The 16,180-nt window shown below is 44.2% G+C and overlaps 2 protein-coding genes across 2 annotated transcripts; both read left to right on the forward strand.

Annotated features, from left to right (window-relative positions):
- Positions 1 to 70: 70 nt before the first annotated feature.
- On the forward strand, positions 71 to 2,882 carry LOC121757138 (chromo domain protein LHP1-like). The gene is made up of 6 exons (XM_042152640.1): positions 71 to 530; positions 617 to 642; positions 712 to 798; positions 1,018 to 1,797; positions 2,403 to 2,463; positions 2,576 to 2,882. The coding sequence occupies exons 1-6, from the start codon at positions 204 to 206 to the stop codon at positions 2,618 to 2,620; spliced, it is 1,326 nt and encodes a 441-aa protein (XP_042008574.1). The 5' UTR covers positions 71 to 203; the 3' UTR covers positions 2,621 to 2,882.
- Positions 2,883 to 4,145: 1,263 nt separating this feature from the next.
- On the forward strand, positions 4,146 to 5,890 carry LOC121804727 (protein SOSEKI 1-like). Its single transcript, XM_042204373.1, has 7 exons — positions 4,146 to 4,248; positions 4,374 to 4,414; positions 4,582 to 4,718; positions 4,780 to 4,849; positions 4,925 to 5,043; positions 5,117 to 5,627; positions 5,694 to 5,890. The coding sequence occupies exons 1-7, from the start codon at positions 4,180 to 4,182 to the stop codon at positions 5,857 to 5,859; spliced, it is 1,113 nt and encodes a 370-aa protein (XP_042060307.1). The 5' UTR covers positions 4,146 to 4,179; the 3' UTR covers positions 5,860 to 5,890.
- The last annotated feature ends 10,290 nt before the right edge of the window (positions 5,891 to 16,180 follow it).

Below are 16,180 nucleotides of genomic sequence, written 5' to 3' on the forward strand. Positions count from 1 at the left end.
ATTGATTTATTAGCAGTAACTTTACTAGAAAATACTAGGAATCATATTGAGATTGGGGAAAAATAAATAAATTTCCCCATTGGGATAAAGTGGATTGAGTAATGAAGGGCTCAAATATCGAAAATGGGCTTGTGAAACCCTCAGCACCTAAGCACCGAAGTGGACTCTAGAGAGAGAAATTCGCTCTGTTGCGAGAGAGAAAGATGAAAGGAGGGAAAAGGAGAAATACCAATTCTGATCCCGTTCAGTCGTCACCACCAGCACCTCCATCCTCCGAGTTCCCAACCGCCGCGCCCTCCCTCAACGACGCCGGCGATGAGGACCGCCAAAAAAGTTCAGAGGACAGCGGGAGGCGCGAAGATGCGGGGGATGCTGTTGAAGAGGACGAGAGAGACGAAGAGGATTCCGAAGCTGAGAGAGAGTACGAACAGGACGAAAACGCTCAAATTGAGGAGGCGGAGGGCGTGCGGACGAAGCTCGCCGATGGATTCTACGAGATGGAAGCCGTACGCAGGAAACGAGTTCGGAAGGTGAATTACTGCTGCTGTGTATTTTCAATTTAGAATGCATTTTGAAGTGGATTTGAGTGATTAATTGGAATGCGGCAAAATTGCAGGGTCAATTGCAGTATCTAATTAAATGGTGAGTGATTTGGAACTTTAAATGGCATTCAATTTTATATAAATCGGTTAATTGGGTGTTTTTGAATAGGCGAGGCTGGTCGGAGGCGGCGAATACGTGGGAGCCGGTGGAGAATTTATTGCAGTGTTCGGATATTATTGATGCATTTGAAGAAAGGTTGTATTTTCTATAGTTTTTCCTAAATTCTTTTATCTTCGATTCTATTGCAGTATGTTTTATCTTTTTAGTTCTGGCTAGTTTGTTTGTTAATCAGTAGTACTATGTTTTATCTTCTGTTCAACGAATATTCAGTAATTTGTGAGTTCCTGACTAGTGCTTTTCTTTGCCCCTTCCTCTTTCTGGCTTTGAATCATTGTCTTGTAATATCTGCTGTAGTCTGAAATCTGGGAAAAGTAGGTGGACACGCAAGAGAAAGCGCAAGGCTGGTGTATCAAATGTTCAAACCAAGAAAAAACTGAATCATCATAATCATCAACAACAACATCAGCAGCAGCAGAATTCTCCTGCAGCAGCTGCTACTTATAATATGCCCTCTCATGTAATCAGGATTCCACAGGAGCCAATCTCCTTTCCCATGCTAAATGACTTGAGTTGTACAAATGGGGTTGATGAGAATAATGTCAGTGTCACAAAAAGTGTAAAAACCTCCAACAGAGTGAATGAGAATGGTGTGAAAATGGGTTCTGCTACAAGAGATGAAGATAATGAGCTAAATGAGTTGGATTTGAAACTGTGTGAACTGAAAGGAGCGATGGTGGTAAGTTCAGAAGACACTGACAGAGTTGCTAAAACATCCCAGGAAGTCCAACTAGCAGGAAGAGATACCTTGGCGAATGGATTGAGTAAGATCGATGCAGTCCATTTAGGTCGTTTCACTGGAGCTAAAAAGAGGAAATCTGGTTTTGTCAAGAGGTTCAAGAAAGATCCAGAATTCTGCTCCGTGGATAATGCATCAAATGGTATCTTGGCATGTGCTTCACTTGTACCGATAGGTATTCAACAGCCAGAGTTTCTTGGAAACAATATGAGTTGCAAGAGTAAACATGAAGATTCCAAAAGCATGTGCTCCATCACTGAAATTGTCAAGCCCATAAGCTATAAGGCTTCCATATCTAACAATGCCCAAGAAGTCCTGGTAGCCTTCGAGGCCATAAGGTTTGTGATTCAATGCCGATTGCCACTTCATTTCTTTTTATAAATTGCATAATTTTGTTTTTTTATCTTATTCAAGTATATCATATACACTAAAGATGATAGTATTATAATTTAAAAAGGGAAATAGCTATGATGTCATGGCCTTCACCACTATTTTTCACAAGTGTTCATTTTAGTTTTATGCAATTGTTATTCTCTTGACCATACAATTCTATGTGTCGTTCCTTCCCATGTTATAATCTATAGAAGTACCAATGCCCTAAACATAATTTGATTATTTATGTCTTCTAATGTAATTTTAGTCTGAGAGGCACACAACCTCAAGACACCCATATCTTGACTTACATGGACTTGTATGACCATATAAAGTTTTCTTAAATTATTTCCTCAGTGGAGCCGTTGCTATTGGTTTTTTTACATTCATAATTGTTCTAAATCCTTTCAATAACCTAAAGATATGGCCCAAATGATGATAAATGGGGGTTGCAAGCGCAAAGTTAGTCTGCAATGTTTTGGATTAAATTTTGTACTACCATTTGTTCTTCCCATATGTAGGCAAACTTTGTGAACGTTTCTTCTGCTACAATGATTTCATTCTGGTGCAGGTCTGATGGAACCAAAGTTATAGTGGATAACAAATTTTTGAAAGCTAACAATCCACTTTTGGTAAGTTTTCCTGTATATTTTCTTTCAGAAATCATGCACTTGATCATCTATGAACCTTATATCTCTGAAAGCATAACCAATCTCTGTTATTCTTTCTCCAAATATGATGCAGCTGATAGACTTTTATGAGAAACATTTACGTTATAGCCCGACATGACGAAACTAAGTAAACCGAGTTCATGCAATCAGAAGCAACATCGTTTCACATTCCTTGTTGTATAGTATTGTAGTTCAAGTTTGTTGTAGCAGAAGGCCAGTTGTAGGCCATGTAGCAGAGTTCCTGTCTATAGAAGGGGGTAAATAGTTGCTGGATTTATATAACAGCTGAACTGTTCTTATTGCGGGTTCTGTTTATCAATTCATGTAATATGGTTGACTTGTCAACTTCTCCTGGTAATGAATCATTTTATTATTTCATAGTTGCTTCTTGTATTTATGTCGTCGTTTTACTTTACCTTTAAGAGTCTTTAGACTGTGATACTGTAATGATGTAATTTAATCATATCGTATCGATAGCAGTCTTCATTTGTTTTTTTTATTTGAACGACCATATATTATGTGTATAATGTTAATTTTATTTAAATTCTGTTTGATTATGGAGTACTACTATTTAAAGAAATCTACAAAAATCATGAGGGTTTCTTCGTTTTACATATACTTTGAATTTCTTGTATTTTTATACTCCTACTATAAATCAACTTATATATTCCAAGTTATAACTATCTTAAAATTAATAACCATCCAAGAAGTCAGGATTCGTGTTTGTGGAGTACATGTAAAGAAAGACAAATATAGAGTTAAAATTATGTTTTGGGAACAATAATGTAATGGGCAACGAACCAGCGACGAAATAGAACAATCACAACCAAACTTCAACCTAATTAAACAAATATACAATTACATACTTAATTTAATTAAAATAATGGATCTGCATATCTGCTCTAATAATGGCCGATCACCTTCTCCTATTCCTTAATTTTTTTTTCTTCTTTTTTCTGCAGAGGCAGCTGTTATTATGTTACTATCACCCATTCTCATTATATATTACTAATAAACTAAATTTCAATTTCCAACCAAACCAAACACTGCATGGATTCAAAATTGTGGTTATGGTAGATGGTATGTTCACAATTATGGTCGACCCCACAACTACATACTATATACTAGTAAACAAACAATAACCTATATTATTTCATAATTTTCATTTCATATGGTGTAAATTAAAGTAGTGAAATATGAGATGCAGCAAGAAATATAACCTCTTGTATGCATGCTTAATGTCGCTTTTTCCAATTTAGGATCAGCTTCGCTTGATGAAATAGACCAAATCAACAAAACAAATGTCAGAATTAATATTTTCCATGTGTATGTAAATGAAATGTAGATATATACAATTGAACCGATCTATTTGACCCGTACAACATCAGACCATAAATATTCCTTGCCCCATAGTATAATATACTAGATATATAAGAGAGGTATTTTGTATCATTCACCACTATATATATATGAATTCCTCACAGCTGAAACGGCACGCACGTATCTGGCCTTTTTTTGGTAATATCTTAGCATCATCAGAATATCCTAGGTAACTCAAACAACGACTTTCTCTTTTTCACTTGCATAAATGAATTCATTCCTTTTACTCATATTTGTGTGTTTTAGGGAAGAGAAAGACAGCAGACTGAAAGAAGTTGAATTCGCTTTTTTTTCTTAATGTATGATCAACCATCAAATTTTGACCCCAAAAGAAAGTCTTTAGCTTCAAGAAAAGGATCAGCAGCTGTAAGTTTTTATGTTTATACAGGAGTATATTAGAAAACTAGCGCTATTAGTTTAAGTAATTGCAGGTGATTGGTTGTGAGAATATTTTGAGTTTTAAGTTCATTCGGTTTGGAAATTTTGCCCAGATGGAATATACGGATTTTCACAATGGACGAATAGTCAGAAGGTATGAGATTTTCCATCTCTATCACTATCATATTTTCCATATATCTCATTTATTTTTAGCTTACATTTCGTCCTAAAATGTTTGATAAACATGTTTATAGCTATGCATATACAGTAGAATTGAGTATTTGATAAAATAAGATGATCGAATAAGTTGAAAATTATTAGGAGAATAATGGAGGCAAAAGGTGGTGCACAAGTGAGGCGACTTCAAATACTATACTTTCTAAGTCGAAACGGTCGCCACGAACATCCTCATCTTATTCGAATCCATCATCTCTCCAATAATGGTGTTCGACTCAGAGGTACGAATGTATTTATTTTTCTCTCACTATATAAATAATTAAATGAAATTATATGAACTAGACATCAAGAGATGGTTGGGAGAATTGCGAGGAAAAAACATGCCAGAATCATTTGCTTGGTCTTACAAGAGGTAGGCAAACATTTACTTACATTCAAAACAATACTACTCCATGTGACAACTTAAATCTCTCTGATTTTGTTGCAGGACATACAAGGCAGGCTACGTATGGCAAGACATACTAGATGACGACCTAGTTACTCCCATCTCAGACAATGAATATGTCATCAAAGGCTCTGAGATTCTCTTCACTAATCACAACATAGGTAAAACAAAATCTAATACTATAAATGTTTATTTTCTAGGAATCGTTGATCTTGACTCTTGGCTGTTTGATAGAAATCTCAACACATAGGCAAAAAGAGGGAACACCACTTCAAGATTCATCAAAAGATATGCAAATAGCATCACCCACTGACATCATCCATTCATCAGACAGCTCTAACTATGCCTCATCAAAAACACCAAGCTTTGGATCACAAACATCCACCTCAGCTGATGATTCAGTGAACCACATACTAGAAGAAAGCTCTCACAGATCCAACCGGGAATCTGTATCGAACCAAAAGAAGAGGAAGACTAACAAACTCGAGATCATCAGCATCAAGGGCATTCGTAAAAAAGCTGCCACATCCGATAAACCCCATCACAGAAAGAGCCGTTCTGGTGGTCTATTCCGGAATTTCATCAGCTGTGGTGGCGTAGATACAAATGACTCAGTCGTGGTCATGGCCAGCCAGTGGTATAAGCCACTCTTGAAGACGTGCTCAGGTAACTCAGCAGACGGGGTGAGGGATCCTGCCAAGGAGAAGCCTCATGTTGCTTGGCCACTCTACGGGCCTAACTGCTCGTACGTTTCCTCCTGCTGAAATATTTGCATGCTTTGATCATATAGAGATTTATGTTTTGATGGCAGGCAATGTGGGAAGACATTTAAACCGGAGAAACTGCAATCACATATGAACTCCTGCAAGGGGATGAAAGCCTTGGCCAAGGCTTCTACTCAGAATATATCAAAGAAATCAACATCATCCAGAAACGAAGACTCAGTGTCTGCATATCTACCTACTCACAAAAGTTAGAACTCTTCTACTACAGAGTCCATTCTTCTAGTTCTAGGAGTCAATTGTGCTGAACAATATACTTTGTTACCACTTTCTCTGCAGCAGTATAATGTAATTACAGTATAATAACAGAGAAAGAGAGACAGGTTTAATACTTTCACAAAAAGACTAAATTTAGTATTTTTACTCTTGTTGGAGAAAGAACAACAATCTATACAATTCTTTTCTCTACTCTCAAGCTAAGTTAAGATTATAAACAATCAGCAGAGTTAAAAGTAGATCATTGGAGTCCAGAAAGTAAAACCTGGACAAATAGCTGATCTAAACTAAATGCGAACCAGTGCAGCAACAGATGCAGCCGTAACTTGGTTAGGTCAGCTGTATATTAAGCAGTGAGCTTCTTGTCAGTGAATGCAGAATCAACATTGTCAAGAAGAAACAGATATAACTCTTTTCTCAGCATCTCTATCCTCTCATCACCTTTATCTCTTTTTCAATGCACCATCAAACCACTGGTTTACTCGTTTGAGTTTCCCAAGAAGGACTGCCATCTGAGATGTCCCTTCCCTCCTCAATCCAAAACCACAATTTAGGGAAACTTCCAAGTAATCTAAGAACCAGGAACGTGAAAATGAGAGCAGATTTTCTGCTAACTTAGCCACATGTTTTAACCCGGTGGCCCAGTATCGCGTTCAGCGTCCGCTCCTTTGGTGGTGGAGGCGCACCTTTTGTAATGAGACATATGAGAAGTTTAATTTTTTACTTTTGATACTGGTTTAGTTGAGCTGCGAGGGCTTTGCTTGGTTTTGATAGAACAGTTCACCGTGTCAGTTTTCTCACAATTGTTTTCTATCACAACATAACTGCATTTCTCACCATTTGTGATGCCTTTTTTGCCTCGTTTTGCGTATAAAGAGAATTTGGAAATATCTGTCTCAACTGCAGCTTGAAGAAAATTTCTGATTCAGAACCTTAAAACTGAATCAGTACTATCATTTGCATCAGAAGACCTGATATTTATAAGGGTTCTAATAACCTCAAAGGCCTTTTTGATGCTCTCATGAACGCTCAAAAATTGTTCTACTAATGGACCAGATGTATCTTTATCTGATAACTCACACAGCTCTATGAACATCCTGCAAAATATGTTAGAAATGTCAGCAGACTAGAAAACATAAAACATTACATTTAGATGAAACTATGTAAAGCTAGAATTTCATTCCGTGGCACCCAATAGGAGTTCAGGTGATGATTGCACAAAATAGACCTTTTGCACGCTCAATATCAAAATGGCTTTTCATAGGAGTAAATATTCAGCATATAAAAATGAAGGGGATTAAAAAACATTACACTTGACATGAACGATAGGAGAAATTCTGCCCCATCCTTTGCATTTTAGCTGCATGTCCTAAAAAACAAGGTAGCATGCACGAATTTTAAATATGATATCACACAGGTGCTGAATCATGAAGACAAAGAGAATATATAAGCCTTCGAATGTGAACTTCTAATGCACGGACTGCAGAGCGTCACACAAGATTCTTAGGGTTTAGGGTTTAGGGTTCAGGGTTTTTTTTTTTTTTTAAAATTAACTTCATATATTTATATCATATATATGAAGGAGGAAATTACAAATCAACTCCTATAACAAGGAGGAAAGACAAATTATGCCAAGATTCTTAGGGTTTAGGGTTTAGGGTTTAGGGTTTTTTTTTTTTTTAAAAATTAACTTCATATATTTATATCATATATATGAAGGAGGAAATTACAAATCAACTCCTATAACAAGGAGGAAAGACAAATTACGCCACTCAGGGTTCGAACTCGAGACCTCCAGGATGGACGCGGTATCCAGCACCCTTTACCGCTAGGCCAAGGGGCTTGGATGGTTTAGGGTTCAGGGTTTAGGGTTTTTTTTTTTCTCAAAACACCATCACGGCGGAGGGTTTAGGCGGACCCCCAACCTATATATATCAAAAATCACCATAAGAACATACATCAACCAAGCCCAAAAGTGACTCGGTCCGCACGAGAGATACAAATCACAAGAGCTAAAAAAGCTACTATGGTATCCCCACAGACCGGGTACTAACCATCTAACTAACGAGAAAACAAACATAACAAAGCTATACATCAAAATAATAACAAGGATGATAGCAAAAAATTGGCCAAATCCAAAGGAAAACAAGAAAACATAAGTCAAAGCCATGAACCATGTGAAGTAGTCATACATCTCGATATCTGAATCTGAAGTTCGGATAGCCCAACTGGTCCATCCTGACGAGCGACTTCAAATACCAAGGCGCTGAATCCGCATCAAAGAAAGTGATGGCAGGGGTCTGGACCCCCCTACCTGCCAAAAAGTCTGCTGGCCGGTTGCCCTCTCGATAGATGTGAGAAAACATAAATTGTATCTATGCGAGCAAAGTACGAATGCGAGCCATGTGATGTCTCACATCCGCTGCTCCTCCGCATCCTGAAGTGAACACCGCGACCACTGCTGCCGCATCCATCTCGACCCAAACCTGCGAGGAGAACTGCATAGCCAGTGTCAACCCGTGAAGAAGAGCTAAAAGCTCCGCCTCGAAGGCCGACCCAGCTACGAGAGGCGTACAAAAGGCCCCCAAGAGAGAACCGTCTGAGCCCCGAACCACTCCCCCACCGCCTGCCTGTCCCGTCGAGCTAGTAAAGGCCCCGTCGGTGTTCAGCTTCACCCAAGGATCGTCGGGTGGATGCCAAAGCACTTGCAGGGACCTCAGAACTCGCCGGCGAGGAGGAGCCAAAGGCATGAAATCAACGGCCGGGGTGCAACCGCGCCAATGAAGGGGAACTAGCACACCCGCCGCCACCAAGATCCGCAGGTGCCGAACAACCTGCCAAATAACATGTGAAGAACGAAAAGAAATGCCGCGATGCTTGCAGCTATTCCTCTCCGTCCAGATAAACCAGTATACCAAACAGGGAATGATGAAACTAATGTGCAAGGCGGTGGCCCTATGAGAGGACCTCCACCAAAAACCTAATCTAAGTGCAATGTCAGTGCACGTGTGAATGTGTGTGCTGATGTAAGGGAACCAGCCATCAAAGTAATCCCAAACCGATCTCGCCAGAGGACTCGACACAAACAAATGCTGAAACGACTCGACTGAAATAGAAGAGACACAACAGAGACATTTGGATGCAAGAGAGATACCACGGGCCTGAACATAACACTCAACAGGGAGCCTCTGGAGGAGGAGGCGCCAGATGAAGACAGAGATGGTAGGGGTCAGCCCAGTATTCCAAACCATGCGAAGTCCGAAATGTCTAGGGGACCATGTCCGGATGAGCTCCCAAGCTGAGGCCGTCGAGAACTCGCCATCGCTAGTGAGGCTCCATCGCATCACATCCCGCCTGCCCACCTCAATCGGAACAGCCCTGATAAGATCCAACACATGCAAAGGCACACCATACAAAGCCAGATAATCATGCAGTTTTTCAACATGCCAAGTAGGCATGCACAAACCGACCCGGCCCGGCGGTTAACCGCCGGTTCGGGCCCGCCGGTTCATGAACCGGAACCGGGCCCGGAACCGGCGGGTTGAACCGGCAGAAGGGTTGAAGGGTCAGAAGGGCCGGTTCAGGTTCGGCAATATATTGAACCTGAACCGGCGGTTCGGCGGTTCGAACCGCCGGTTCAAAGGGTTAAATAGTGTTTCGTAGGTTAGGGGTTCGTAGGGTTCGCGTAGGGGTTTAGTATAGCTGTTGGAACCGGCGGTTCGCGGGGTAAACCGCCGGTTTGAGGGGTAAACCGCCGGTTCGGGAGCCGGTTTCTGACGGTTCCGGCAACTTTTCAGAGGCTAGGCCGTAGGGTCAGTGTGTAGGCCTGCAAAACCGGTCAGAAACCGCCGGTTTTCGGTCAGAAACCGGCGGTTTTCTGACGGAAACCGTGGACAACCCGCCGGTTTAGGGTTGAACCGCCATATGTTTTTGTATATGCAAAAACAATCACATAATTATATTTGTATATACTCTAGTCGATGAAGTATATTTCTCTATACGGCTAAATGAGGGAAACTTTTGACAATTCTACTATATTTGTTGATTGTTAGACGAAACTCAACATTTAAAGTTGAATTGCTAAAGGTGTCCTTAATTTAGTTATGTAGAAAGATCTTCTTCGCCGGTTAAGAGTATATATATAATACACTTATACGTTTAAGAACTTCAACATCGTTTCTTGTCATTTGTAATTAGTTCTTCACTAGTAGTCTCATTTGTATTTAAATTTTGTTTAAGACTTCAAGACCGCCATATGTTTTCAATTTGTAATTGTTGTAACTTGTAACGTGTAATTTGTAAACATGCAATTTCAATAAAATTGCAACTTTATCCGTATTTTTTTCAATTTTATTTACTCACATTTCATAAAAAAACAAACTTGAAAAGTGTAATGTAAGTTGATTAAAATTGAAAAGTTGAAAAATGCAAAAAAAAAAAAAAAAAATTCGTCGAACCGTCGAACCGGCCTGGAACCGGCGGTTCAAGCCAAAAACCGGCGGTTTTGAACCGCCCCGTAACCCGCCGGTTTTTTGAACCGGAACCGGAACCGCCGGGAGCTAGGCGGGCCGGTTCAGGTTCATACATTCCCCGACCCTTGAACCGCCGGTTCATGACCCTGAATCGGCGGTTTTCGATCCTTGTGCATGCCTAATGCCAAGTATGATCATGCCAAAATCTAGAGACCTCAGCGGCAGGAAGATCAGTCCCGGGCGGACAATAGGTCCTAAGGGGGCGATCCCCGACCCAAACGTCGTCCCAGAAACTAATCCGCCCTTCACCGAGGGACCACCTAATAAGACCATGAACCTGACCCCTAATATCCGTGAGACGATGCCAAATAGGACTATCATGCACAGAGTAAGGAGAAATGAAAGCACGACCTGCATGGAAGCAATACTTGCGCATGGTGAACTGCGCCCAAAGTGAATCCTGCGCGAGAAATCTCCACCAGAGCTTGATGCTGAAAGCTTTGACGACCTCGCGGAAACGACGGACGCCGAGGCCTCCCTCATCCAACGACAGACAAATCTTCTTCTTCCAGCTAACCCAGTGAATCTTCCTCTGCTCCCCAACCGTGCCCCAAAAGAACCGGGCCAAGATCTGTTCCAATTCCCTCATCCAATACTGATACGGCTTCAAGACCTGGAAGATATGAAGAGGGATGGTGACAAGGGTGCTCTTGATCAGAGCGAGGCGCCCTCCAAGGGAAAGATGTCTGTGAGACCAGCTGTGAATCCGGTCCACCATCTTCTGTCGGATATCTAAAAGGTAGCCGGCCTTCAGCCCCCCCTTATAGATAGGGACACCAAGGTAAGTGAAAGGGATGAATCCCTGCTGGAATCCACTCGCCTCTGCCACCTCAGCCGCCCAAGCGTCGAACTTCTCAAAGAGGTAGAAATGACTCTTTCCCCTGTTCACCATCTGACCCGACACGACAGAATAGTGCTCGAGACAATGAACCAGCCTCTCCACGGACTGTCTGTGCGCCCTGACAAAAATGATAACGTCATCGGCATAAGACAAATGGGATATGGCCGGCGCGCGCCTTGCACATCTATACTCCCTATCGGGATATGTGTCAACAAGCCTGTTCAAGCTCCTCGAAAGATAATCTGCAGCAAGCACGAACAGCGACGGCGATAACGGATCTCCCTGGCGAAGTCCCCTGGTAGACTGGAAGAAACCTGCCGGAGCCCCGTTCACGAGCACTGAGAACCAGCATGAAGAGATGCATCGATCGACCATACTCACCCACCCCGGCGGGAATCCCATCCTCTGAAGCACCAGGAGGAGGAAAGGCCACTGCACTCGATCATAGGCCTTAGCCATGTCTAGCTTGAGGGCCAGATTAGGCGAGTTTGCCTTCTGAATGAGCGACCTTCCGATATAGTGAATCAGTTCCTGAGCCAAGAGCACATTGTCACTAAGCAAGCGACCCTTTACAAAACCGCTCTGGTTCAGCGCCACAACCTGAGGAAGCAGCGGCGCCAAACGTGATGTCAAGATCTTGGAGATGATCTTGTTGGTCACGTTGCAAAGGCTGATCGGCCTGTACTCTGCCCAGGTCGCCGGGCTTGCCTTCTTCGGCAAGAGAATGATGGTCGTGGCCGTGAAGCTGCGGGGCATGGGAGCTCCAAAGAAGAAGTCCGCCACTGCTGCCACCACCTCTGCTCCTACGATGTCCCAACAGTGCTGGAAGAAAAGAGACGAGAAGCCATCCGGTCCCGAGGCGCTGTCCCCACTGATGCCAAAGACCGCCGCCCTCACCTCAACATAGTCAGGAACTGCACAGAGGCCCTCACGGTCCACGGACTCTGGGAGACCGTGTAAGAGATCAAGGTCCGGCTGCTCCAAGTGTTCAACGTCTGACGTGAGGAGCCGCTGGAAGTAGTCAACCGCCGACTGTCTGATGTCCTCCTCCGACGTGAGAGTCTGTCCTCCTGCCTGAATGGCGTGAATCCTGGACTTCACCCGCTTCTGTCGCACCCACCCATGGAAGAATTTGGAATTCCTTTCGCCTTCTGTCGCCCACCGAATGGCAGCCTTTTGCTTCCAGAAATCCTCCTCCATCCTAGTGCGAAGTACGTAGAGGGCGGTGCAACGGCTAAGCTCACTCCTGTGGGCTCCTGTCGGGTCCCCGTCGTAAGCCGCCTGCGCAGCGGCAACTGCCTCCTCTGCCTCCCTCAACTTTTCAAAGATGTTCCCAAAGACCTCCCTGTTCCATCCCTTGAGAAAACCCTTAACTCTGCTGAGTTTGAACTGAAGATTAAGCATGCCGAAGAAGCCCGTCTCCGCCGTCCACACTCTGGCAATCTCATCCCTGAAAGTGTGATGCCGAACCCACATGTTCTGAAACCTAAACGAAGGCCTCGGAATCTGAGCCGTGAGCTGGCACCGCACTAGCAAAGGGGCATGATCTGAGGAGATCCTAGGCAAATGAGTCACCCTAGTAGCCGCAAAGGCGGTCGTCCAGTGCTCCCCAAGAAGAACTCTGTCCAATCTCTCCCAGAGCCCACTCCTCGTCCATGTGAACGGTGGGCCATCAAAGCCTGGGTCCAGTAGCTGGCAGTCTGCTACGGCGTCGGCGAAGTCCATCATTTCTCTGTGCCTGTCTGTCGAGCTGCCCTGTCTCTCTTCCTCAAACAAGAAGATGTTGAAGTCACCACCAACAAGCCAGGGGGCCCCGTCAGTGGCTAGAGAGATGTCCCTGAGCTTATTCCACAGATCGTATCTCCCCTCCCTCGAGCACTTAGCGTACACTACGGAGAGATAGATTGAAAAAGGGAATATCGCAGCAGAAACTCGGACGTGAAGGACCTGCTCAGAGTCATCAATGACCTCAACCTGCCAGTCCATGTGAGAGAAGATCCAAATCTTGCCGTTTGTGTTCGAACACCTAAACTGCAACCCAAATCGCCTACTAAAGAAAGAAGGCCGGGGATCCGTCTGGGGCTCAAGCACCGCGGCAAACAAAACACTATACATATCGATCTTATTTTTGAAAGTGCCCTGGGTAGTAGCGTTCGCTATCCCCTGGGCATTCCAGATCATGAAGTGAGAAGACATGGGAAACTCAGTAGGCTCCCGAGGCCGAAAGCCTCGCCTTCTTCGTGAACCCTCTGCTGGAGGGAAAGTGGGTCCAATGTACTGCAGCACCGGATCGTCGGGTTCAAGCCTCGTGTTCGGTACCTCACAAATCATATGATCCTGGTGGTCATCGCTGTCTACCTCAACCTCGGCATCATCCGAGGGAAAATCCTCCAAGGCCCCGAACATGTTATCACCATGCACAACCATTGCTAGGGGCCCATAACCGAATCCACGTGTAATAGAAGGCGAACGGGATCTAGAGCCCCGCTCATTCCCTGACGAGGACTCATCCGCCTCCATGCCCTGATGACCCTCTCCCTCTGACACTGTCCTCGCCGAGGTCTTGTTCGCCTGTTTCTTCTTGCCCTTATTCTTCTTCTTGGCCTTATTCTTCTTCTTAGGCACGACGAAGCCGTCGTCCCATGCAACCTGAGAGCCCTCTGCGGCTGCTGAAGAAGGCCCGGGGTGTAAGACTGGCCCAGGGGCCGGTTCTCTGATCATGAAGCCGTGTTTGCGCCTCTCCTGACGCAATGGCTGTCCAACCTCCGGGGGAAGCCTCTCTGTCGGTTGGTACCTCGGGCCCTGAGGCTGTCTACTAGGGCCTCCCTGATGCGACTCTCCCTCTCCACTGGGAGGAGGCTGGTTCTGTGGGGTCGGCCTTTGGAAGTAGTCCCTCTTGGGAGGCATAGGCCGTCTCCCGAATGCATAGCACGTCGACGCCGAGTGACCAACGTGCTTGCATTTAGAGCAATATAGAGGGATCTTGTCCCATTTCACCTTCAACTTGACATGTTTCCCCGCAATATCGATATCAATCTCATCAACAATAGGGTGCGACAAATCAACCTCGACACAAATGCGAGCAAATGAAACGCGGGATCTAGTGATAGTGGCCCTATCTACTTGTACAGTTTTGCCTAGCATCTCACCAATCGCAATAAGAGACGACTCTTCAAATAAGTGAACAGGCAAAGCAAGTATGTTACATCAAATTGCGACAATAGGGATTTCAAAAAAAGGGTCAAAATCAGGAGTCCATTTAAAAACACGCATCGGGTGATGGTCAACATACCAAACAAGTGAGTTGTTAGGCCCATTCAATAATTTCACATAATCACTCATATCAGATAATTGAATAAAAATATGCTTCGCATTCAAGAAATTCCAAGACATAGCACCAACAAATTTTATATTACCTAGTGCCTTTTGGATTTGGTGGGCAGGGGGGATGGAGTGTGAAAATTTGCCGACGATGGCGGGACCTAAACGGCCTGCAAGAAGAGAAGTTTCATTAGCCGAAAAAAATAAACAAGGTTTACCTTCGACAATGCGGACTTCGCCTCTTTTATCCGCCTTTTCTCGGTCCAACAAAATCGGACCCTCTGCCGGCTGCCCCTTCTTTAATACATCAGCCATGGACCTCCAAAAATAAATGTTGGATCGATCCCCATTAGTTTCTGTCGAAGAAGACATATGTGCCTTTGAATTGTTCCCATGAACTTCTTTCTCCCTTTTATCTTCTTCGCTCATCAAAGCAGCCCAAGAAAGAGGAGATGAATTAACCTTGTTGGCAGCAGAAGATGTCGTGTGTGAGAGCTGGATCGCCGGGAGAGGAGCAGCCGCTGGGGAGGCTGTCCGATCAGTAGGAGTCGGAGCTGCTGGAGTGAAATTGCAGCCGTTGAACGGAGGGAAATCCTCCATGTTTGAGGTCGCAAAGCCGTTAGGGGGTTGGGGTTGAATGGGTGGAATGGAATTAGCTTGGCTGGGCTGTTTTTTGCCGGAGAAAATCGCGACGGCAAGGTCTTTGCCGGCGTCGGAGGCTGACTGGAAGTGACGAGGCAGAGGGGGGGAATTGTTTTTAAAATTGGCAGCTTGTTTGGATTTGAAATGGTTTTTTTTGGGCTGAGGGGAGGTGGCATTGGGTTGGTTAATTGAACTGGGCCTAAGGGGCTTTGGATTAATAAAATCCGAATTGGGCTTCGCCAAGATGGAAGGGGATTGATTGGTGGGGTGTTTATTGGGCTGGGAGTAATTTGGGTGAGAATTGGGCTGGGGCAAGGCTGGAGAAATTGCTGGAACTCGCGGCCCGCGAGCAGGGCCCGAATCTACCTGGTGAGCGACCAGGGATCGAACCTCCATGAGATCAAAAAGCTGGCTTTCTTCTGCAAAGGCAGCTGGTAGGCGGTCCTGGGATCGATTCTCGGTGGGAGCAAGGAGCTCATGATCCTCTCCATTAACCACTCCAATCACATGCCCATGCCTAGCTGTCAGCCGCATATCAGTTTCCGAAAAAATAGGCATAGGGCTTTGATTCTCGGTGCTACCTAAAGAAGAGGAATAAGGATTTGCATTTAATGTGTACCCACTCTCCATGCAAGCATGCATGCTAGAAACCGTAGCCATGCCTTTCTCAACAACAGGCTGTTCCATCATCTCTGAAACCAAATCATCTCTTTCATGAATTGACGATGCAGCGCCTCCCTTTCCGAGATTTCCGTGAACTTGCACCTGCTCCAGACATGGGTCCTCACCCAATTGCTTTTCCTGTTCACTCACGACTGAAGCGGCGCCGGAGCATCCACCCATCAACAATGCACATCCACCCATCAACAAAGCACCACCTCCCGTTCCCGGATTCACGTGGGAATGCTCCTTCCCCACGCGAGAACACTCTCTTTCAGTCATAATCATGTTCTCTCCCTGACAC

Source organism: Salvia splendens, chromosome 1 (genome assembly GCF_004379255.2).
Source record: "Salvia splendens isolate huo1 chromosome 1, SspV2, whole genome shotgun sequence".
In the NCBI taxonomy this organism is placed as follows: domain Eukaryota; kingdom Viridiplantae; phylum Streptophyta; class Magnoliopsida; order Lamiales; family Lamiaceae; genus Salvia; species Salvia splendens.